The sequence below is a fragment of the Podarcis vaucheri genome (assembly GCF_965113315.1).
Source record: "Podarcis vaucheri genome assembly, chromosome: 13".
Classification (NCBI taxonomy): domain Eukaryota; kingdom Metazoa; phylum Chordata; class Lepidosauria; order Squamata; family Lacertidae; genus Podarcis; species Podarcis vaucheri.
The window spans coordinates 55,798,815-55,818,090 of NC_138751.1; the positions used below are offsets into that span (position 1 = coordinate 55,798,815).

A 19,276-nucleotide genomic window follows, 5' to 3' on the forward strand; every position below is an offset into this window, starting at 1 on the left:
GGAAGTGACCAGATGAGTGAAACGTAAGTCTGGCTCCGTCCCTGATGGATGGCTGTGATGTAGAATCATAGAATCATAGAATCATAGAGTTGGAAGAGACCACAAGGGCCATCGAGTCCAACCCCCTGCCAAGCAGGAAACACCATCAGAGCACTCCTGACATATGGTTGTCAAGCCTCTGCTTAAAGACCTCCAAAGTAGGAGACTCCACCACACTCCTTGGCAGCAAATTCCACTGTCAAACAGCTCTTACTGTCAGGAAGTTCTTCCTAATGTTCAGGTGGAATCTTCTTTCTTGTAGTTTGGATCCATTGCTCCGTGTCCGCTTCTCTGGAGCAGCAGAAAACAACCTTTCTCCCTCCTCTATGTGACATCCTTTTATATATTGGAACATGGCTATCATATCACCCCTTAACCTCCTCTTCTCCAGGCTAAACATGCCCAGCTCCCTTAACCGTTCCTCATAAGGCATCGTTTCCAGGCCTTTGACCATTTTGGTTGCCCTCCTCTGGACACGTTCCAGTTTGTCAGTGTCCTTCTTGAATTGTGGTGCCCAGAACTGGACACAGTACTCCAGGTGAGGTCTGACCAGAGCAGAATACAGTGGCACTATTACTTCCCTTGATCTAGATGCTATACTCCTATTGATGCAGCCCAGAATTGCATTGGCTTTTTTAGCTGCCGCGTCACACTGTTGGCTCATGTCAAGTTTGTGGTCAACCAAGACTCCTAGATCCTTTTCACATGTACTGCTCTCAAGCCAGGTGTCACCCATCTTGTATTTGTGCCTCTCATTTTTTTTTGCCCAAGTGCAATGCTTTACATTTCTCCCTGTTAAAATTCATCTTGTTTGTTTTGGCCCAGTTCTCTAATCTGTCAAGGTCGTTTTGAAGTGTGATCCTGTCCTCTGGGGTGTTAGCCACCCCTCCCAGTTTGGTGTCATCTGCAAATTTGATCAGGATGCCCTTGAGTCCATCATCCAAGTCGTTGATAAAGATGTTGAATAAGACCGGGCCCAAGACAGAACCCTGTGGCACCCCACTAGTCACTCTTCTCCAGGATGAAGAGGAACCATTGATGAGCACCCTTTGGGTTTGGTCAGTCAGCCAGTTACAAATCCACTGAGTGGTAGCATAGTCAAGACCGCATTTTACCAGCTTCTTTACAAGAATATCATGGGGCACCTTGTCAAATGCCTTGCTAAAATCAAGGTAGGCTACATCCACTGCGTTCCCTTCATCTACCAGGCTTGTAATTCTGTCAAAAAACGAGATCAGGTTAGTCTGACATGACTTATTTTTCAGAAATCCATGCTGACTATTGGTGATCACAGCATTCCTTTCTAGGTGCTCACAGACTGTTTGCTTAATGATCTGCTCCAGAATCTTCCCTGGTATTGATGTCAGACTGACTAGGCGGTAATTATTTGGGTCCTCTCTTTTCCCCTTTTTGAAAATAGGGACAACATTTGCCCTCCTCCAGTCTGCCGGGACTTCGCCTGTTCTCCAGGAATTCTCAAAGATGACTGCCAGTGGTTCTGAGATCACATCTGCCAGTTCTTTTAATACTCTTGGATGCAGTTCATCTGGCCCTGGAGACTTGAATACATCTAAACTAGCCAAGTATTCTTGTACTATCTCCTTAGTTATTCTGGGCTGTGTTTCCTTTGCTGAATCATTTGCTCCAAATTCTTCAGGTCGGGCATTGTTTTCTTTATTGGAGAAGACTGAGGCAAAGAAGGCATTGAGGAGTTCAGCCCTTTCTGTGTCCCCTGTTTGCATTTCACCATCTTCTCCTCTGAGTGACCCTACTGTTTCCTTGTTCTTCCTTTTGCTACGAACATACCCATAAAAGCCTTTTTTGTTGCTTTTAACCTCTCTAGCAAGCCTGAGTTCGTGTCCTTCATTTCTATGCTAGCTTTGAATTTTCTTTTTTGGCATTTCAGACAACTCCAAACAACTTGAAACAATAAAAGTTACATTCAGTTAGACACATAATTTCTTATACTTGTCTAAACATAAGGCATAATATCTTAGATTACAAAGATCTTGATCCTGAGCTAACAATCAAAGCTGTGACTCTATCCAAGCAGCTTCCATTTGCCTGAGGCAGTTTACAGGAGACAGAGAATTAATATCTCCATTCTCTTCAGTAGCTTGAAAACAAAGAGTTCTCACACAAGATGCCTACAGATTAGCATATGCATAGACCTGTCATGAAATCCTTTTCATGTGATTTAAACACCTTATGCCTGATCCAAAAAGATACAGCCCTACTTAATAATTAACCTGTTAGGTTTTCTTCAGCTTCAGTGGAAATTTCCAGTCATGCTTTACCAGTACAATATGGGGGCATTATATATTTATTTTCTATTCCAATGTACATTAAATAATTATGCTTAATAGAGCCTGATGATGTTGCCAGCTAGCCACACAGGAAGCTTTTGGGGGGACTCTCCCTTGCTTGCTCATGGCCACGCTGAGCTGCTGCCGCCACCAAAAACAGTAAGTGGCCTTTATCACAGCAGATGGCATCATTTCCGCCCCCCCCCCCATCTGCTTGGGAAATACCATATAAGTTCTTTCCCATGTAACTTTCACACAGCAACATGCTCTGTTCTCTGCATGCAGGTGCTTGACAACATTGCAGTTGTCAATACAGTATATGAACTTGAAATTGGATGCTTAATTTATAGTTTAGGAACAAAACAATTTTATTCTTCTTGTGTTTTTATGACAGTGCTCTGTGTTCCTGATCAAAGGGTGTTAGATTTTACAAGTTTACCCTGTCTCCTCAAACTCCTATGCTGGCATTTGTAAGACTCCCCCCCCCCTTTCTCATCCAGTTTGGAGATTTGTCTAGTGGACTTGGGATCAGAATGCCTTTGTATTTAACTGCTATGTAGGGATGTGGTCTTAGTCTATGTCTTCTGGCACCTTCTCCTGTATTAGATCAAACTACCCATTTGGGTTGCTGAACTGTTTTCTTTCCTGCAGCAGTGTCACCCCAGGTCAAAGAGATTTTGCAGTGCATTGAAAGTCAACCTTCTATTTGATAGGGGAAATTAAATGTATGTATTCCCCACAGGCAATGATGATGCCATTGGGCAACTTTGTAAAAACCACTACTTGGTGCAGCGGACAGAATTAGCAAGGTTTCCAGGACACAAGAGGCAAGAAAAATATTATAGTAGTATAAAATAGTGGAGGGAAAAGACATTTTCCATGACGCTGTGTTTCCCTTCTCTTTTTTCAGGATACTGCAGCACTTCAATACATCTGTAGAAGACTACACAGTCATCTTCACTTCAGGCAGTACAGCGGCACTCAAACTTGTTGCAGAGGCCTTCCCTTGGGTTCCTGAAACAGCAGAGGATCCTGGCAGCCGCTTTTGCTACCTCACTGATAACCACACATCTGTGGTGGGCATGAGAGCAATCGCTGATGCAATGAATGTATTGTCAGTTCCAGTGAAACCAAAGGATCTACTGTCGGGGACAGATGACTTGGTGGCTGGAGGGAATAGCTGCAAAACACCTCACTTGTTCTGCTATCCTGCTCAGAGCAATTTTTCAGGGACTAGATATCCTCTTGCATGGATAGAACAGATAAAATCTGGGCAGCTCCGCCCCCTCGAGGTCCAAGGGAAGTGGAGTGTGCTCTTGGATGCAGCATCTTACGTCAGCACTTCTCCGTTAGACTTAAGCCTTCATCAGGCAGACTTTGTGCCTCTGTCATTCTATAAGATGTTTGGATTCCCCACTGGTCTAGGCGCACTGCTGGTGAAGAATGGAGCTGCTGCTTGCCTGAGGAAAGTCTATTTTGGAGGGGGAACTGCAGCTGCCTACCTGGCAGGAGAGGATTTCTACTTACCTAAAAAATCAGTGGCTGAGAGGTAAAACACCTTAATAAAACTCCTGTTACCTAGGTTCTGGAATAATGTTCCATCAGACCTGAGGCACTGACGGAACCATACAGGTCCTGTGTCTTGATGCTGGGGATTGTTCTGTCTGAAATTTACTTTGAAAATATACTTTTAATAAGTGCTGGTGCAGCTTCACATGGGGTTTATGTTGAGTCACACTAAATGCCAAGGAATTAAAAATGCACTGAAAAATATATTAAGCCTTCCAAATCCACACCAACTAAATCTCAAAAGTGTGTGACTACGTGTTCCATTTAGACATCCAAATTCCAGCTTATGCAAAGTTACTAGTAGCAAAAAGGCACTTTAAGATGTTCAGTATCAATCATGTTTCACTTGAGATGCTTCCGGTCCCACCCCACCCACCCCTGGCACTTAAATTATTAAGCATTTTTAGTGTGTTTTCTTAATTTGCTGGGTCCTTCTGTGATGTTGCATTTAACTAATGAGATATAAAAGAGCACTCCCAGTGATAATTATCTGTTTTAGTAAGTGATCTGGTTCACTTCTACATAATATGAGTCTGTATTAGACTTCTTAACTTAAATCAGAAATAAAAAATACTTCAATTAGAAATATTGTGCTGCAGGATTCTGATAGCCATTCTGAAATTTCCCATACTTTAAATAAATGTGCTTACAGTCACAAAATTTCAACTAGGGCTGATCTGAAGTCTAGCTTGGCCAAATTATCAGAGGTTTTAGGGACAGTGGTGGCACTTGTTTGAGTGGGAGGTAGCATGGGGTCACAGAATATGGGACAGGCTCTACCCCTCCCCAATCCCTGTCAACAGCGCTGTGTCATCACGTAACATCATTTCCTGGAATATTTGAAACTGTAAATTCACTGAGTACCCTCTCACCTGAAATACTTTCCTCCTGCCTCTGCCCCAAATAATTGGAAAAGGGTTCTAGGAAGGCAGATGGGAGGTGGTTTTGCCAAACTGTGGGAAACAGTGTATTAAGGTAGCTGTGTAAGCTGAAGTCTGTCTTTAAACCCAACTAACCGCTAGCTCTTTGTCTCATTGTTTTTTTTAAAAGGGTACTGCATTTTTCCATAAGAGGAAAAGGTCAGGGAATATACACAGTAGCTTTTTTCAGTGAATAAGGTTTTGCTCTTGTGATATTTCAGGTGTATAGCATACTAGCATAATATTGTACAGGGGAGTCTGATGGCATCAGCTACTGTTTGGTGGTTGATGCCTTCTTAGGAGATGGGTCTGTCTGGACTGCAGTGGATGGTATAGTTACAGACGTAAAGGTCAGAGGGGGCACTGACATCTGATACTACCAGTTGCATAATCTGTTCTGTAGAACCTTCCTACCTCATACTGTAAGGATAAAATAAGCAGTCTTTCAATATTGCTCTGGATTCCTTGGATGAAAGGAAGGATATAAAGTAAATACACTTATTGATTGAGGTGTTCATTTCTGGTTGTTTTCTGTGCCATCAGACTAGGAGGCTGATCATTTTGTTTCTTTAGGTAAGTAAGAGTAAATGTGCTTCTCAGTTTGTTGCAGCATTATTCTTCCTAACCAGAGGCAAAATGACCATGTTTTGGTGCCAATCATCTTATCAGATCTGCTTTTCATTGCTTGATACAAGTATATGAAAATATGGGTATGCATCCTATGCAAGAGTTGTAAGTGCCATAAAACTACCTCCAGAAATGGGAGCTTGAATTATCTAGAAATGTGTTTTTTGGGATCCAGAAATAAAGAGGTGAAAGGATGTTAGGCCTGCTTGGGTCACAGGCATTTGTGCTGCAATAAATTAACTAGGGGCTTGTCCACTTATTTATTCAATTTATTTCTGCTTGTCCCATGCTTTCTAGGCACAGGTCCAAGTGGTGTTGCCAAGGCCACTTGCCCTTAGAAAACCTGCTCTTTAGCACTAAATCGGAACAAGCAGCAATCTGTGGAAAACCTGATTGCCATTTGTTCCAATTCAGTGCTAAACTGCAGGTTTTCCCAGGGGAAAGTACTGGGCCAAACGGACGTGTGGACAAGCCCTGGTTGAAAATGAGGAGGCATCTGATGTGCCTCTGTGAGTCTCACAGATCTGGAAGTACCTCTTTCCATTCTATCTCCTCTAGAGTTTGTTAATTCTTCTGTGCCTTTGCATTTGAAAGTTGTTGCAGAGACACAGCAGTATTGCTTGCCTTCGCAAGATGATTCCTGTTGATCTCTGTGAAGTTCAGTATTTGGGGCTTCCCTGTTTTGCATTCAGTACAAAGGGCAGCCAACTGTTCACCCCGCCCTCCCTCCCACCCTCCCTGGCCTCCCGCCCACCCTTAGTACCATCACGACCTTTTTCTGATTGTTTGTACAATATATTGATGTGTCAGTGTGCCCCTCAGTCCTGTGTTTGAATAATTAGGTCAACTGGATAATCTTAGTTAATTATAAACCCTTGCTCTACTACGAAAACCAATATTGGTGATGTTCAGACAAAAGCTGCAATCCTGTGCTTACATCAGGCTTCCTCAACCTTGGCCCTCCAGATGTTTTTGGCCTACAACTCTCATGATCCCTAGCTAGCAGGACCAGTGATCAGGGATGATGGGAATTGTAGTCTCAAAACATCTGGAGGGCTGAGGTTGAGGAAGCCTGGCTTAGATATTCATGCTCAGTTCCATTGAGTTCAATACTTCTTTGTACACAGAAGGCAGCACAGAATTTACAGCCAGGATTGCTTATGAATTCCAAAGCCCATCCAAAATATAACCTCGTTACCTGCTCTTAGGAAAGGGTCAATGTATGGAAAGGGACAATGAGATTCAGGACCTTTTCTTTTGGGGGTCCCTGACTTTGGAAACTTTCCCTAGGGAGGCCTTCTAGCTGTTAAAAAGAACCTTCTAAACAGGAATGTCTTAACGTATCTGAAGAGCTGTCACATGGCAGGTAGAGCCATGTTTTCGCCTGCTGTGGAGGGAAGGACCTGTACCAATGGATTCAAGTTACAAGAAAGGACATTCCGACTAAACATCAGAAAGAGCTTTCTGACAGGAAGAGCTGTTCAACAGTGGAACGGATCCCTTGGAAAGTGGTGGACACTTTTTCCTTGGAGGTTTTTAAGCAGAGATTGAATGGTCATCTGTCATGTATGGTTTAGTTGCAGGGGTTGGACCAGATGACTGTCAAAGTCCCTTCCAATTTTATAATTCTGTGATTCTATGATTTCTGGCAGGGTAGGAAGAGGGAGCATGGTTACTGCGCTCCATATTTAGTTTGGGTTTTAGAATCTTCTGTGTTAGAATAATTCTCCATTGTGTTTATTGAAATAGTGGTTACACCTCTTTAAGCCAAATAGGCTGCTTAAAAGGGGAATTGTTTTTTATAATGCCCTCCTGGTGGGAGAGCGAGACAGACTCTTCCCACCCACCGGATGTGCATATTCTTTGAGACATGCATATAAAGCCATAGCATTTGAATAGGGTGCCAGGGCATAAAATGCAAAACACATAGGCATACAAATAAGGAATGACTTGTAGAATCCATGAATCCATGAACAGTGAGTTTTGGGCCTGTAAGCACTGCGGTTTTTTGCCTTTTCAAATTTTATTCTCACACATGGAGAATTTAACATACAGACTTTATTTCCCATCATTTTCTGGGGAAAATATCAGGCTTCATTCAATCATTACTGAAGACACCATCAAACAGAATGATTATTTGTGGTCCTTGTTAACTATCTAAAGAACTGTGATGTTCTTAAGAGAAGAAATTAAGTTCCTGAGCACAATTTCTTGAAATACACATGACTACGGAGCATGGTACATTGTTCTCTCTGACAGTAAAATGGAGTAGACTGAGAGATTGCCTCACAATGCTGGTGCCTTACACATGTGACCTAATGCATTCTCAGCATTGCTACTTGTGCCACATTTGTCACCAGTGTGTGGCAGTTAGAGATATTATGCAGAGAATGTTAATAGATATATTTTTTTCCTCCCAGAACGGTTTGCCCAACAGTCCAGCTTGGCATTGTCCCCTGTGAATGTTGCAAGCAAGGGCTTTTAGATGATGGTGTCAGAGTGACCTAGAGCTGTAACACAGGACGTTCTGAGTGAATGTGCAATATATGCTTAGTGTAAGATAAGAAATTACATGTCAGACAAGGATGTGATGATCCTTTGGTTCATGACATGGTTCATGACACGTGAGTGCTGTAGACCCTAGTTTCCACACCATAAACCTCCAGTACTTTGCCTCTTTGGCACATATACACTTTTGTAAATATGTATACTCCTATGTTTAGGAATTGGTACATTGTTTAGAACCTGAGACTATGTCTGGGATGGTTCTATGTGTTTACTGGATAAATGTGTGGAAACTGGAAGAGCTCTTAAAATATATGTTAATTTTTTTATTGTTGGATAATCTAACCTGGAATGCTTCCTAATGTAAGCATTTACATTTGACTGTGGATTATGGCCCCCAAAATGATACAGGACGCTTAGGAAATGAATGGATGTGTGCATTCCATCACCCATTCTCTGCATTGAAATGAATGTGGCAGAGGATACGGAGACCTCCTTTGAGAACTTTCGAGACTCTGAATCAGAGTGATGGATTGTTACTTTTATTTGCAGATACATTGTTTATTAATTAATTGTTTACCGGGCAACATTTGGATTGTTTTTCTTACCAACAGTGGCAATGTTTCACCCAAAGCAACTAAATTTTTTAATTCATGGGGTGTGAGGTATGTTATGCTCCTTTTTTCAAATGAATCTTCCCCAGATGGGGGAAAAAAATGATAGTTTTTAATAGTTTTGAATTAAGACCTCCATTCACATGGCAGGAATTGAAATGTATTTGGGAGCTATTACAGCATATTTAATAAATTACATTCTAAAAAAGATGTGGAGGTAAGAAGTGACAAGGAAGGCTGTGTTCTAAAATCTTGTAATAAGGAAAGAGTTTATATGTTTATCTTATTATGACTTTGTGGAGCAGAATATGTTGGTAAAATAAATCACTTTAGCAGCTTGCCTTAAATCCATTTACAATGTAAATTGGGGCAAAAATCACTGGAGAAACTTTTTTTATTATGCTGCAGAGTTCTCAGGAACAAGACTAATTCCAACACAGGCATTTTTGATTAGGAAACTGAAGCGATGCAATTTCCCCCTTCTAGTAGGTATGAAAAGCCTGTTTGAAGAATATATTGCTACTCAGAACATTTCTGGACTATTCTTCTTTCCCTCCCTCTGCCCACTTAAAATATTGCTTCCTTTACTTTGTATACAAGGTGTTATTGAAATGGCTGGAGGTGTATTTTGTGATGCTAATATAGCTGCCGTCCTGCATTACCTGTGACTCCTTAGAATGTGAAATCTTTGGCTTTATGAGGTAGAGGGGAAAGAGCTGTTGTTGGAATCCCCTTTCAGCCAGTGGCGTCCGGTGAAATTTTTCATAGGGGAACAGTTAGGGTTGTAGAGTTGAGGACCCCAAGGAATCTCCACTCAAGCATCCCTGGCAGATGCCTGAAAACCTTCCGTCTCCCAAGGAAGTCCATTCCCCAGCCGGTCAGTCTGCCCATTCCTAGCACCTTGCAAAAAGAAAAAGAAAAATGACTTTGCTTTGCTTTTTTCAAAAACACAACCCCAGGTGGAAGGGTGGATTCCACCCTCCCACTAAAAAAAAGCATTTTAAACAACCCTGCTTTCTTCATCATCTCCCTTTCTATGATTGTGTTGTTAGCTGTTGAATGTTGCTGCTGTTCTTTCAGGTTCTGGCAGATTGGGGCTAGGTCAGGGGTCAGCAAACTTTTGCAGTATCCCTCAGACCTTATGGGGGGCCGGACTGTATTTTGAAAAAAATTAATGAACAAATTCCTATGCCCCACAAATAACCTAGAGGTGCATTTTAAATAAAAGCACACATTCTACTCATGTAAAAACACGCTGATTCCCAGACCGTCTGTGGGCTGGACTGAGAAGGCAATTGGGCCGCATCCAGCCCCCGGGGGGCCTTAGGTTTCCTGCCCCTGGGCTAGGTGGTTGTTTTATTAAAACATCATGCTTTCCAAAGACACACACAAACACGGAGGCTGAAGGTGAGGAGGGTGGAAGTGAGAGATGAAGGTTCCAGGGTTCTTGTCTTCCACTCCCACCCCATAGGCTTTCTGACTGCTCTTCCTTTAAAATGAAGGGGAAGGGGCTGCAGATCTGCTTCAAGAAGCCCCTTCCTGCTCTTGCATGTGTATTGCTGTGCAGGGTCATGCAGTTTTGCAGCCTTTGCGGAGGTAATCAGAGAGACAGACAAACACAGAGATGCGCATGCACACTTGGGCGTAACCAGGATTTTGGTTAGGGGGACAGGCCTTTTGTTGGGGGGGGCAGAACCTCAGCTATGTATTTTAATAGATTTTTATTGATTTTGGGGCTTCCTGCTTCCCTGGCTATGCCCATGCACACACACACACACACACACACACACACACACACAGCATTAGGGGGAGCATTAAGCTGGGAGCATTAAGGGGGCTAGGCTAGTCCCACTAGTTGATGGACTGCACACCGTTGCTTTCAGCCCTTAAAGTTCACTGTATTTTTATGGACAAATGTCACAAGATGTTATGCATTTATTTACATACAATCTTCTGCCAAACTACCCATTTTTTATATACTAAAACAAACAAATGCAGATTTTCCCAGGCAGATTGATGGAATTTACTGGCATAGACTTTTTTTCTTCCGACTTCCCTCAGGGCAGCCCTTGAGCCGATATAAGAGGAGTAACCCTCGCAATTCTCCCAAGGCTAATTGATGGCCTCATAGAACTGTGCTGAAGTTCAATATATGAACTTCAATATATGAAGTTGAATATAAATTCAATTGCTAGTTAAGAAGTTGGATTCAGTAACCGAGTGATGCTTAAGCTTGATTCAGTGTCAGGACAGTAAACTTGACCAGACACTCCCAGGGATTACCCCAGCGGAAAACATGCGTGCTAAAGCAGACTCTGTGTTAACGTGGAAAGAGGGAAGGAGAAAATGAAGTTCATTTTAATTTGCTGTACTCTGGAAAGTGCTGCCTCCCTTCACATCTAGTTGGAACAATTTAGTAACTTTTTCCCATTTCATCCTTTTGCTATCTTCATGCCTAAATTAGTTAATTATCATATTTCACTAAACAATGACATCGATTCAAGCACTTTCTACTGGGTTTTGGAAACTTCTCCCTGTGTTTTTAGCCTGAAGCTGTTTTTCTGTGAAATAATCTGCATATAGTTAGCTTTCAAGATGTTCAGCGGGACATCTTAAGAAGACTTAGTTGCTGAGTAACTGTCACACAGAAGTGGGTCTTAGTATTATGTTCCAAATTACATTTCAGGCAGTGTGACAAATAGCATCATAATAACTTTGACTCAGTTGTCATTAATTATAACTGAAATGTAATCACAGCTGGGATTTCGCCTAGTAATTGCAAGCTATAAAGGCAAACATTAATATGTACAGGGGAAAACATACTTTCATAAACTTAGGTAAATCAAGGCAATATATCTGCATGACCTGAAAAATCCTAACAGGCTGAGGTTAAGATAGGAAAATATTTGGAACAGTTTCAAATGTTTCCTTTACAAATTTTACTGCATTGAATGCAAGATTGTCTGTGTGTGTTTTGTGTCATCCAGCTGCCAGTGCTCAGCCTTGGAAGTAGTCAGGAAAGGACAGGCAAGAAGTAGAGATAAAATATTTAATCCCATATAGCAGAGCTAGTTTGTTTCCAAGTTAGCTTTAAGGTTCTGATCTTGACCTTTGAAGCCCTGTGTGACCTGGGGCACATTAGAGGGAGTGCCTGTTTTTCATTACTGAGGTAGAGAAGCGTTTCCAGCCCAAGGGCTCATTGGCTCATAGGCTGCTTGCCAGTGTTGGGCAGGGCCAGTGGCGCCAACCACAGGGCGTGGAAAGGGCTTCAGCCCCCTCATTATTTGTGGGGAGGGGGCCACTATCTTGTGTAGCCTGCTGCTGCCAGGCGGATGTGGGGTGCATGGAGGGTGAAGATCGCTCTCCACACCCCCCACGCCCTGCTGTTGCCGGGTGAGAGCTTGTGCGGGGGGCGGGGTATGTGGGGGGTGAAGAGCTGTGCAGCCCACCCACTGCCACCACCAGGTGAGCACTCATGCACTGGGTGGGGGCGGGACGCACAGAGGGGCGCATGAGGTCATGCATATGACGACATGTGATACCGGGCCCCCTCAACGTGGGGGGCAAGTCGGTGCCCCTGGCAGGGCCAGAGGCAAAATTGAGTCGAGCAACATACACACCTCTTGCCTGTGTGCCATGTATTCAAGGAAACAAGGGGGCTTGTCCCATTTCCATGACATTTCCAGCAAGGCCAAAGCATTTGGGGAGGGTCTTGAGCCAGTGAGGGGTGTGACCAGGGCAGAGGCATTGCTTGGGAAGAATCCCAGGGGCCAGGTGCAGAGGACTGGAGGGCCACATTTGGATTCTGGGCCAGAGGTTCAGTATGTTATTGCTATATGTCAACATTGCAATCTTCTGATTGACCCCTGCTCTTTTCTTTCCCATCTCAAGTGCTGTGGTGGCCATCTAATCAGGGCAAGTACCGGTACTTTGTGGCAGTGAAACCTTGTGCATTAAACACTCTGCTTCACAAAGCCCCTGAACCTAGCTCATACCTTGGGAGAGTAAATATTTCTGCCTTGGAGCTTTCCTTTTGTTTTGTTAATTGTAGAAATAATGGGGTTTTAATATGGTTAGTTACAAAGGGAACTTACTATAAACCTTATGGTAGTAAGCCATGTTGTGTATCTGTTGAGTGGAAAGGCAGGATTAAAAATATATATATTATATAATTCTCCAGCAAGGAACAGGGCTTATTGAAGCCTTGGTAGCTAATCTACTTTTAGCCCAGTATGGAGGATTCTGGTGACTCTGCTCCCAAAGGAAAAGTGATATTAAAATTCCCCAACCCAGGGTTAAATCTCTGTGTTGCTGAAATACAAACTTGCAAATGGGTTCACAAGAGGTATTAGTGCAATGCTAGAGGGACATAAATGCATCTCTGGCAGTTATAACAGCAGAGCAGGTGAAAACGGTGTCTGTCATGAGCAGGGTGTGGGTATGACATAATTGTGTCTCATCCAAAGACCCTCTGAGTTCATTTTTTATCTCTTGCTAGAGTGTTTGGTGCTACTTTTCTTATTCCCCTGCCTGCCTCCCCTCCCCCCATATCACTTAAAATAGAATATAAAATTTTAAAATAGCAGGATTGTTTCATAAAATTCTGCTTTGCACACTTGTTATACAGGACATATTTTTAGGCTTCCTCTGGCTGAAGTTCTGCCAGCAATTTGCAGTTCTGTGTATGTAAGCATCAGGGAATCCTTTGGTTTTGGCAAGTGGTCTCAGATTTGGCAAAGAAGAGTGTCATCTCCTGGGTGATAGAGGGGGTGCTTTTAGAGCCTATGTGGAGATTTACAGCAGAGGATTCCCTTGAGGGTTGTTTGGTGCAGGGATGACATATTCCCCCCCCCCATGCACATTATTACCATGTACCCCACATTCTCTCTCTCCCTCTCTGCCTTGGAGATGCCTGGTTCATTTCCTCCTCCAATCCATCAGTGTTTGAGACTCTCCTCCTTCTCTCCATTTTTCCTACCCCAAGTCTACCCCAAAAGGATTGGTTTTTGTTGTTGTTTAGGCTGCTCCAGCCTCCCCGCCTAACAGCTGGCGTGCGGGATAGCACAGCAGCAGCAGCCTCTTTCCTGCGCATCTTCCAGCTTCCTGTTGGCCCCAGAGCTTCAATTCTAGTGGTGGTTATTTTTTGATACAGTATTTTTGGTATGGATTGGCGTAAGAGTGGCAGAGAGGGCGTTTAAAGGATGTTTAGAGAATGCTCCCCACTTTGTGTGATTTAACATGTGGGGAGGGCCCAGAACATAACCCCTGTGTAAGTGGGGAGTCACCTGTATTGTGGGGTGGGTGAAATAAATGTCTCCACAAAATACATGCAAATGAAAAACACATCAAACATGATTTAGCCGAGTCTCTTTTGCTGTTAACATCTTTGCAACTACTTGCCAGTGTCTCACACTTGGAAAAGACAGACACTAACACATCTCACTTTTCTTTTAAAAAGAGAGAGAGGGAGAGGAGCAAATTATACCACCCACAGTCGTAAGTAAGACTGAACTACTTTTCTATAGCCTCCTAGCCAGCAGATTTGGAGCACAGGTTTGTGTTTTCTCCCTTGTGTAAGATGTCTGTACTGCAAGATGATAAATTGCAAATGAGGGTTTTTTTTGTGCATGTGCTGAATTATAAGTTGATGCAATGTATACCAACTTGTAGTTTGTATCAAGAAACCCCCCCCCCCGCTTCTCTGGCATCAGTGATCATTTTCTCTCTCCCCCCCCCCCAAATGCCCTGCAAATCTTGTTTCTTAGTGGGCTCATGCTAAGTCAAGCACTTTGGGGATTGGTCTGCCCAATAATTACTGTTGGAGACTTAATTGAAGTATTTTGACAGTCTGTTCTAATTATCTTCCTTCAAACCAATGCAAGTAAGGTTTATTATGGGTTCTTTAAACCTGGGATTGGTCTCTCTAGAGAGATTAATATGTTAAATATCTGAGTTTTAATTAATACAGTTTCTTAGTCCCAGTAAGACCTTGTTCAAATACTACAGGGGGGATTAAGGTAACCATTTCAAAATAAGTCCCTACAGAGAAAGGATATTTGTACCCTGGTTGAGCTCTCCCTTGGGTGACGTGTTACAGGAGAGATTCATCAGTTAGTCCCTTGAGGAAGAATAATCGTACAGTACAAGAAAGCCAGGTGTGTGCTGCTTGAACGTTTCAACCCTGCCTGGGAAACGCTGGAACTCATGGTGTCAAATTCCCATCTTGGGGTTGCAGATACATGGAGCCACTTTGGATTTCCTTCCCATAGTCAAGAGTCAAGACTGATTTAAGATTTATTAGATGAGAAAAAATGGCAGTTCTACCAAATTCACTTTGGCTATGGTGATGTCTTGTTTGGTTGCTATACATATTTGGATATGCTCCATGAAATACCTGAAAAGTCTAGCAAATCCCTTTCTTGTAATTTAATACTGAATATATATATTCCCATATTTTCCCTGAGCGAGACTCAAGGCAGTTTACATATAAAAACAAGAATGGCTAAAAACAGAGAAAAATATCATTAAAAACAATTAAACATTTGTTGTTGTTGTTTAGTTGTTTAGTCGTGTCCGACTCTTCGTGACCCCATGGACCAGAGCACGCCAGGCACTTCTGTCCTCCACTGCCTCCCGCAGTTTGATCAAACTCATGCTGGTAGCTTCAAGAACACCATCCAACCATCTCGTCCTCTGTCGTCCCCTTCTCCTTGTGCCCTCCATCTTTCCCAACATCAGGGTCTTTTCCAGGGAGTCTTATCATGAGGTGGCCAAAGTCTTGGAGCCTCAGCTTCACGATCTGTCCTTCCAGTGAGCACTCAGGGTTGATTTCCTTCAGAATGGAGAGGTTTGATCTTCTTGCAGTCCATGGGACTCTCAAGAGTCTCCCCCAGCACCATAATTCAAAAGCATTAATTCTTCGGCGATCAGCCTTCTTTATGGTCCAGCTCTCACTTCCATACATCACTACTGGGAAAACCATAGCTTTAACTATACGGACCTTTGTTGGCAAGGTGATGTCTCTACTTTTTAAGATGCTAAATGCTAAACATTAATCAAATTAAAACTATGAAACTATAAATTAAAACTATAAAGCCTGTTTAAACTTTAAAACAGACAAATAATTCCCATAAAACAGCATAGCACCAGCCCTTTTATTAAAAGCAATCAATTCCCCAAAGAAGGACCTGCCAGCGGAAGGATAAAAAGGAGGGAGCCAGTCTGACTTCTCTTGGGAGAGAGTTCCAGATTCTAGGAGCAGCCACTGAGAAGGCCCTTTCCCTTGTCCCTGTGAGGGTGGCAGGACTGAGAGAAGGGCCTCCCCTGAAGATCTCAAAACCCAGGTAGGTTCATTTGAAGGAACATGGTCTTTCAGATAGCTTGGGCCTAAGCCATGTGGGGCTTTCTAAGTAATAGCCAACACTTTCAGGTTTCCCCAGAAACAGACAGGTATCCAGTGATCTATTGTAGCAAGGGAGTCATCATCTGCTCCCTATAGCCAGTCCCAGTCAGCAGTCTGGCTGCAGCTCTTGCAGCCCCATGTAGAGCACGCTACAGAAAGCTCTCTCTCTCTCCCCCCCCCCAGTTGAAATGGTGCCACTGCAGCTCTTGTGAGAAAGAGCCATTCTCTGCATTGTTATAGCTAGGTCAATATCTTCCTAAGGTTTATGAATTTTTGCTAAATAACTTTTGGTTTTTATAGTGTGTAAATGAATAAGCAACAAAAGTTGACTGAAATGTGATTTATTTATTTTTTCAATCCATGTAGGTTTGAGGATGGGACTGTTTCTTTCCTTGATATTATTGCACTAAAGCATGGATTCGATGCCTTGGAAAGACTTACAGGTTAGTCTGCTGTCCTGGCATTAAGTTCTGTGTCCATAAAACCAAGGTTTGTTGGTTTTCTAGGTAAAACACGTGAGTTACAACCCGGGTTATCCATGACCAAAGGCCTTGTGAAGCTTTAACGGGGGAAATAGATAATTACTTTGAAGCCTGAAACAGTTGAATCAGTTATCGTACAACCAGCTAGATGAGCTATGGTAAAAATCTTAGCAGTGTTCACATCACCCAGGCTTCTAAAAAAAATTAAAATTTCACCAGACCCAGTACCACCAGCTGAGTGATGTTCTAGCTTGGAGCATGAACGCAGAAATACGCAGCTCAGTCCTATCCATATTTACTAGCGCTGTGCAACTGCTTCAGACAAATCTTGAATTCCAAACCAAATTAGCTGTTTTCAGACCAAATTGCGTCCATCCAGCTCCAGATTGGTCCAGAGTGTGTCAGATTGATCCAGAGCTCCCCTTCCTTATTTTCTATCTAGAAGTACGGTAGTCTTGCACTACCCAACATTCTTTCTAACTACATTGCAGGGTCAGATAGTTAAAGTTATTGAAGAACTATATAGTCAGTCTCATGAACAATTACACCTTATAGAACAGGTTAAGCTGGGTTAAGCTATTCATCTGGGAGCAAGCATTATTCAGCTCAACAGGACTTTTGAGGAGGCAGGTGTAGAATTACACTGTAATTATTCAAAATTTCATCTCTAGGATTTGTGAACAAACTCCAGTGTTCTGCATAATGCACAGGAAGAATGTATTAAATGTATTCATAATATGTGGTATGGTGATCATAAGTTCCACCACAATGCCAGTCTTTTTCATTACTTCAGAGCACATCGTAAATGGTAAACCAGAACAGCTAAAGTAATCTTATTACAAGATTCTTTCAGAATTTAGTATATTTTGTTGAAGTACTGCTGCTCTCAAGAGGCCAAAACAGAGCTGACCCACCCATGAGGTGGGGTGAAGCAGCTGCCTTGAGTGGCAGAAACCTCCAAGATGGCAACTAGCCTGCCCCATTTCCTCTCTCACCGGTGAAGATCTTGCCAGAACCTGCCATCACCACCATTTTGCAACACTGCCACTCAAGGTGGGCCAAAATATTTTTACTTAAGCTATACATGGGCATGGCAGTCAAAGTGCTTTAACTTTTGTGCTCTAAATTGTGTAACTGCCACAAATTCTGTTGAACTGTAATGACTGGATGAGATCTGTGGCTGAACATAAGAAAGCCCTGTCTTCATCTACTCCTGCAAAGGGAATTGTGTTTGTCCTGGGAAAAGTAGGAAAAAAAGACTTGGGGTGGTGGTGCTTGCAGCCCAGGATAAAGAGTAAAGATATGGGCAACTGCCGAAAGAAAAACGGACATTATTTATGTATGCAACGACAGCAGCAAGAATTCTGATAGCACAGAACTGGAAGACTGGAGAAATACCATCAAAGGAACAATGGCAAGAGAAGCTGATGAATGCAGAGTTGGCAAAGTTAACAGATAAACTGCCTAAAAAAGACAATAGTGACTTCGAAAAAGAATGGGAACCTTTTACATCATATTTGCAGAAACAACACCAACAACAAAAATTAGAGTCATTGGCAGGATTTAAATAAACATTTGCAATTTTATTCATTAAAAACAAGAAGCCTAATAGTATGACAATATAGAAGTATATATAAACAGCAGAATGTAATATGAGATGGAATAAACCAGGGATGGAAGTTGAGGGAAGTCAGCAGGGAAGGGGGAAACTGAAATTTGAATGTAATGTAATGATTACAGATATTGTTAAAATAAAATAAAAAACCAATAAAAATGATTAAAAGATAAGGGCTGGAGACCCTGGTCTTAGACTAAGGAACCACAGCTCCCCGTCAGCTTCTTTCTTTTTTAAAATTATTGTTTGGCTTTTTGCTTAATGAAAATGCACACACAACCATTTAAAGCACAGAGTTGTCTTATCGGCATCAAGTGTTTAAAGGAGTTGTGTTTTGCTCGAGAAGCTCTTAAGCTAAATGGACTCAATTAACTAAATGTAATCACTGACCATTTATTTATTTGATTGATGAACATATGACTAAACAAAGTTGAGTTTTGGCAATTTAATTAAGGTTTTGAACCTAGCTGATGGATGAATTTTGGTTCTTTAAATTGGGTAAATAAAACAACATATCTCATTTGAATTTTAAACAACAGTGTTAATGAATCAGATCTTTCAGCAACTGATTTTTCAGTATGATGCACAGAGTTTATGAGAAGCCTGGAATGAGTTTGTATATTGATCAGGTCATATTTAAAGATTTATGTCTAGTTAACAAATTTGAGTTTGCCTACAAAGATGGCTATGGGTCTAAATAGGCCTTGGATACCTTTACCGGGAGAAGGACTTGGGGAGTGCAACCCTGTTGGTGGCTTTGGATACCATAGACCAGGATGGTCCAACCTCCCAAACCACGTGGGCCACAAGAGTAGTTCAGTACAGAACCTGTTGGCCGCCCCCTGCCTTGTTGTCTGGCAGGGAGGGGGGAGCCAGGACAAAATTTGACGCCCCCTCCAACCTTTGTGCTGCCTTCCCAAAGCTGTGTAAGCAAGGAGGTGGGCTTTGGGAAGGCAGCCCAAGTGCAGCCCAAATGTTTCCGGGGGCTGCCAAAAAAGGCCCTCAGGTCATGCATTGGACCACACTGCCGTAGACCATGGTATTCTCCTGAGCTGACTTGTGAGAATGGGTCTGAGAGAGACTATTTCACAGTGATTTTTGTTTTGGGGGGTGAAGTCAAACTGTTGGAAAGTTACAGCACCTGCTGTGGCTGTAGAGACTGATAGGGGAGAGTCATGTTTTGTTGCATTTGGGGAA

At 42.5% G+C, this 19,276-nt stretch overlaps 1 protein-coding gene across 1 annotated transcript in view; it reads left to right on the forward strand.

Annotated features, from left to right (window-relative positions):
- Nucleotides 1–19,276, forward strand: part of MOCOS (molybdenum cofactor sulfurase) — a 102,203-nt gene that overhangs the window by 17,614 nt on the left and 65,313 nt on the right. Inside the window, exons 4-5 of the mRNA XM_082194796.1 lie at nt 3,256–3,894; nt 16,349–16,425. Coding sequence (XP_082050922.1) covers nt 3,256–3,894; nt 16,349–16,425 — 716 coding nt within the window. The remainder of the gene's footprint in view (nt 1–3,255; nt 3,895–16,348; nt 16,426–19,276) is intronic.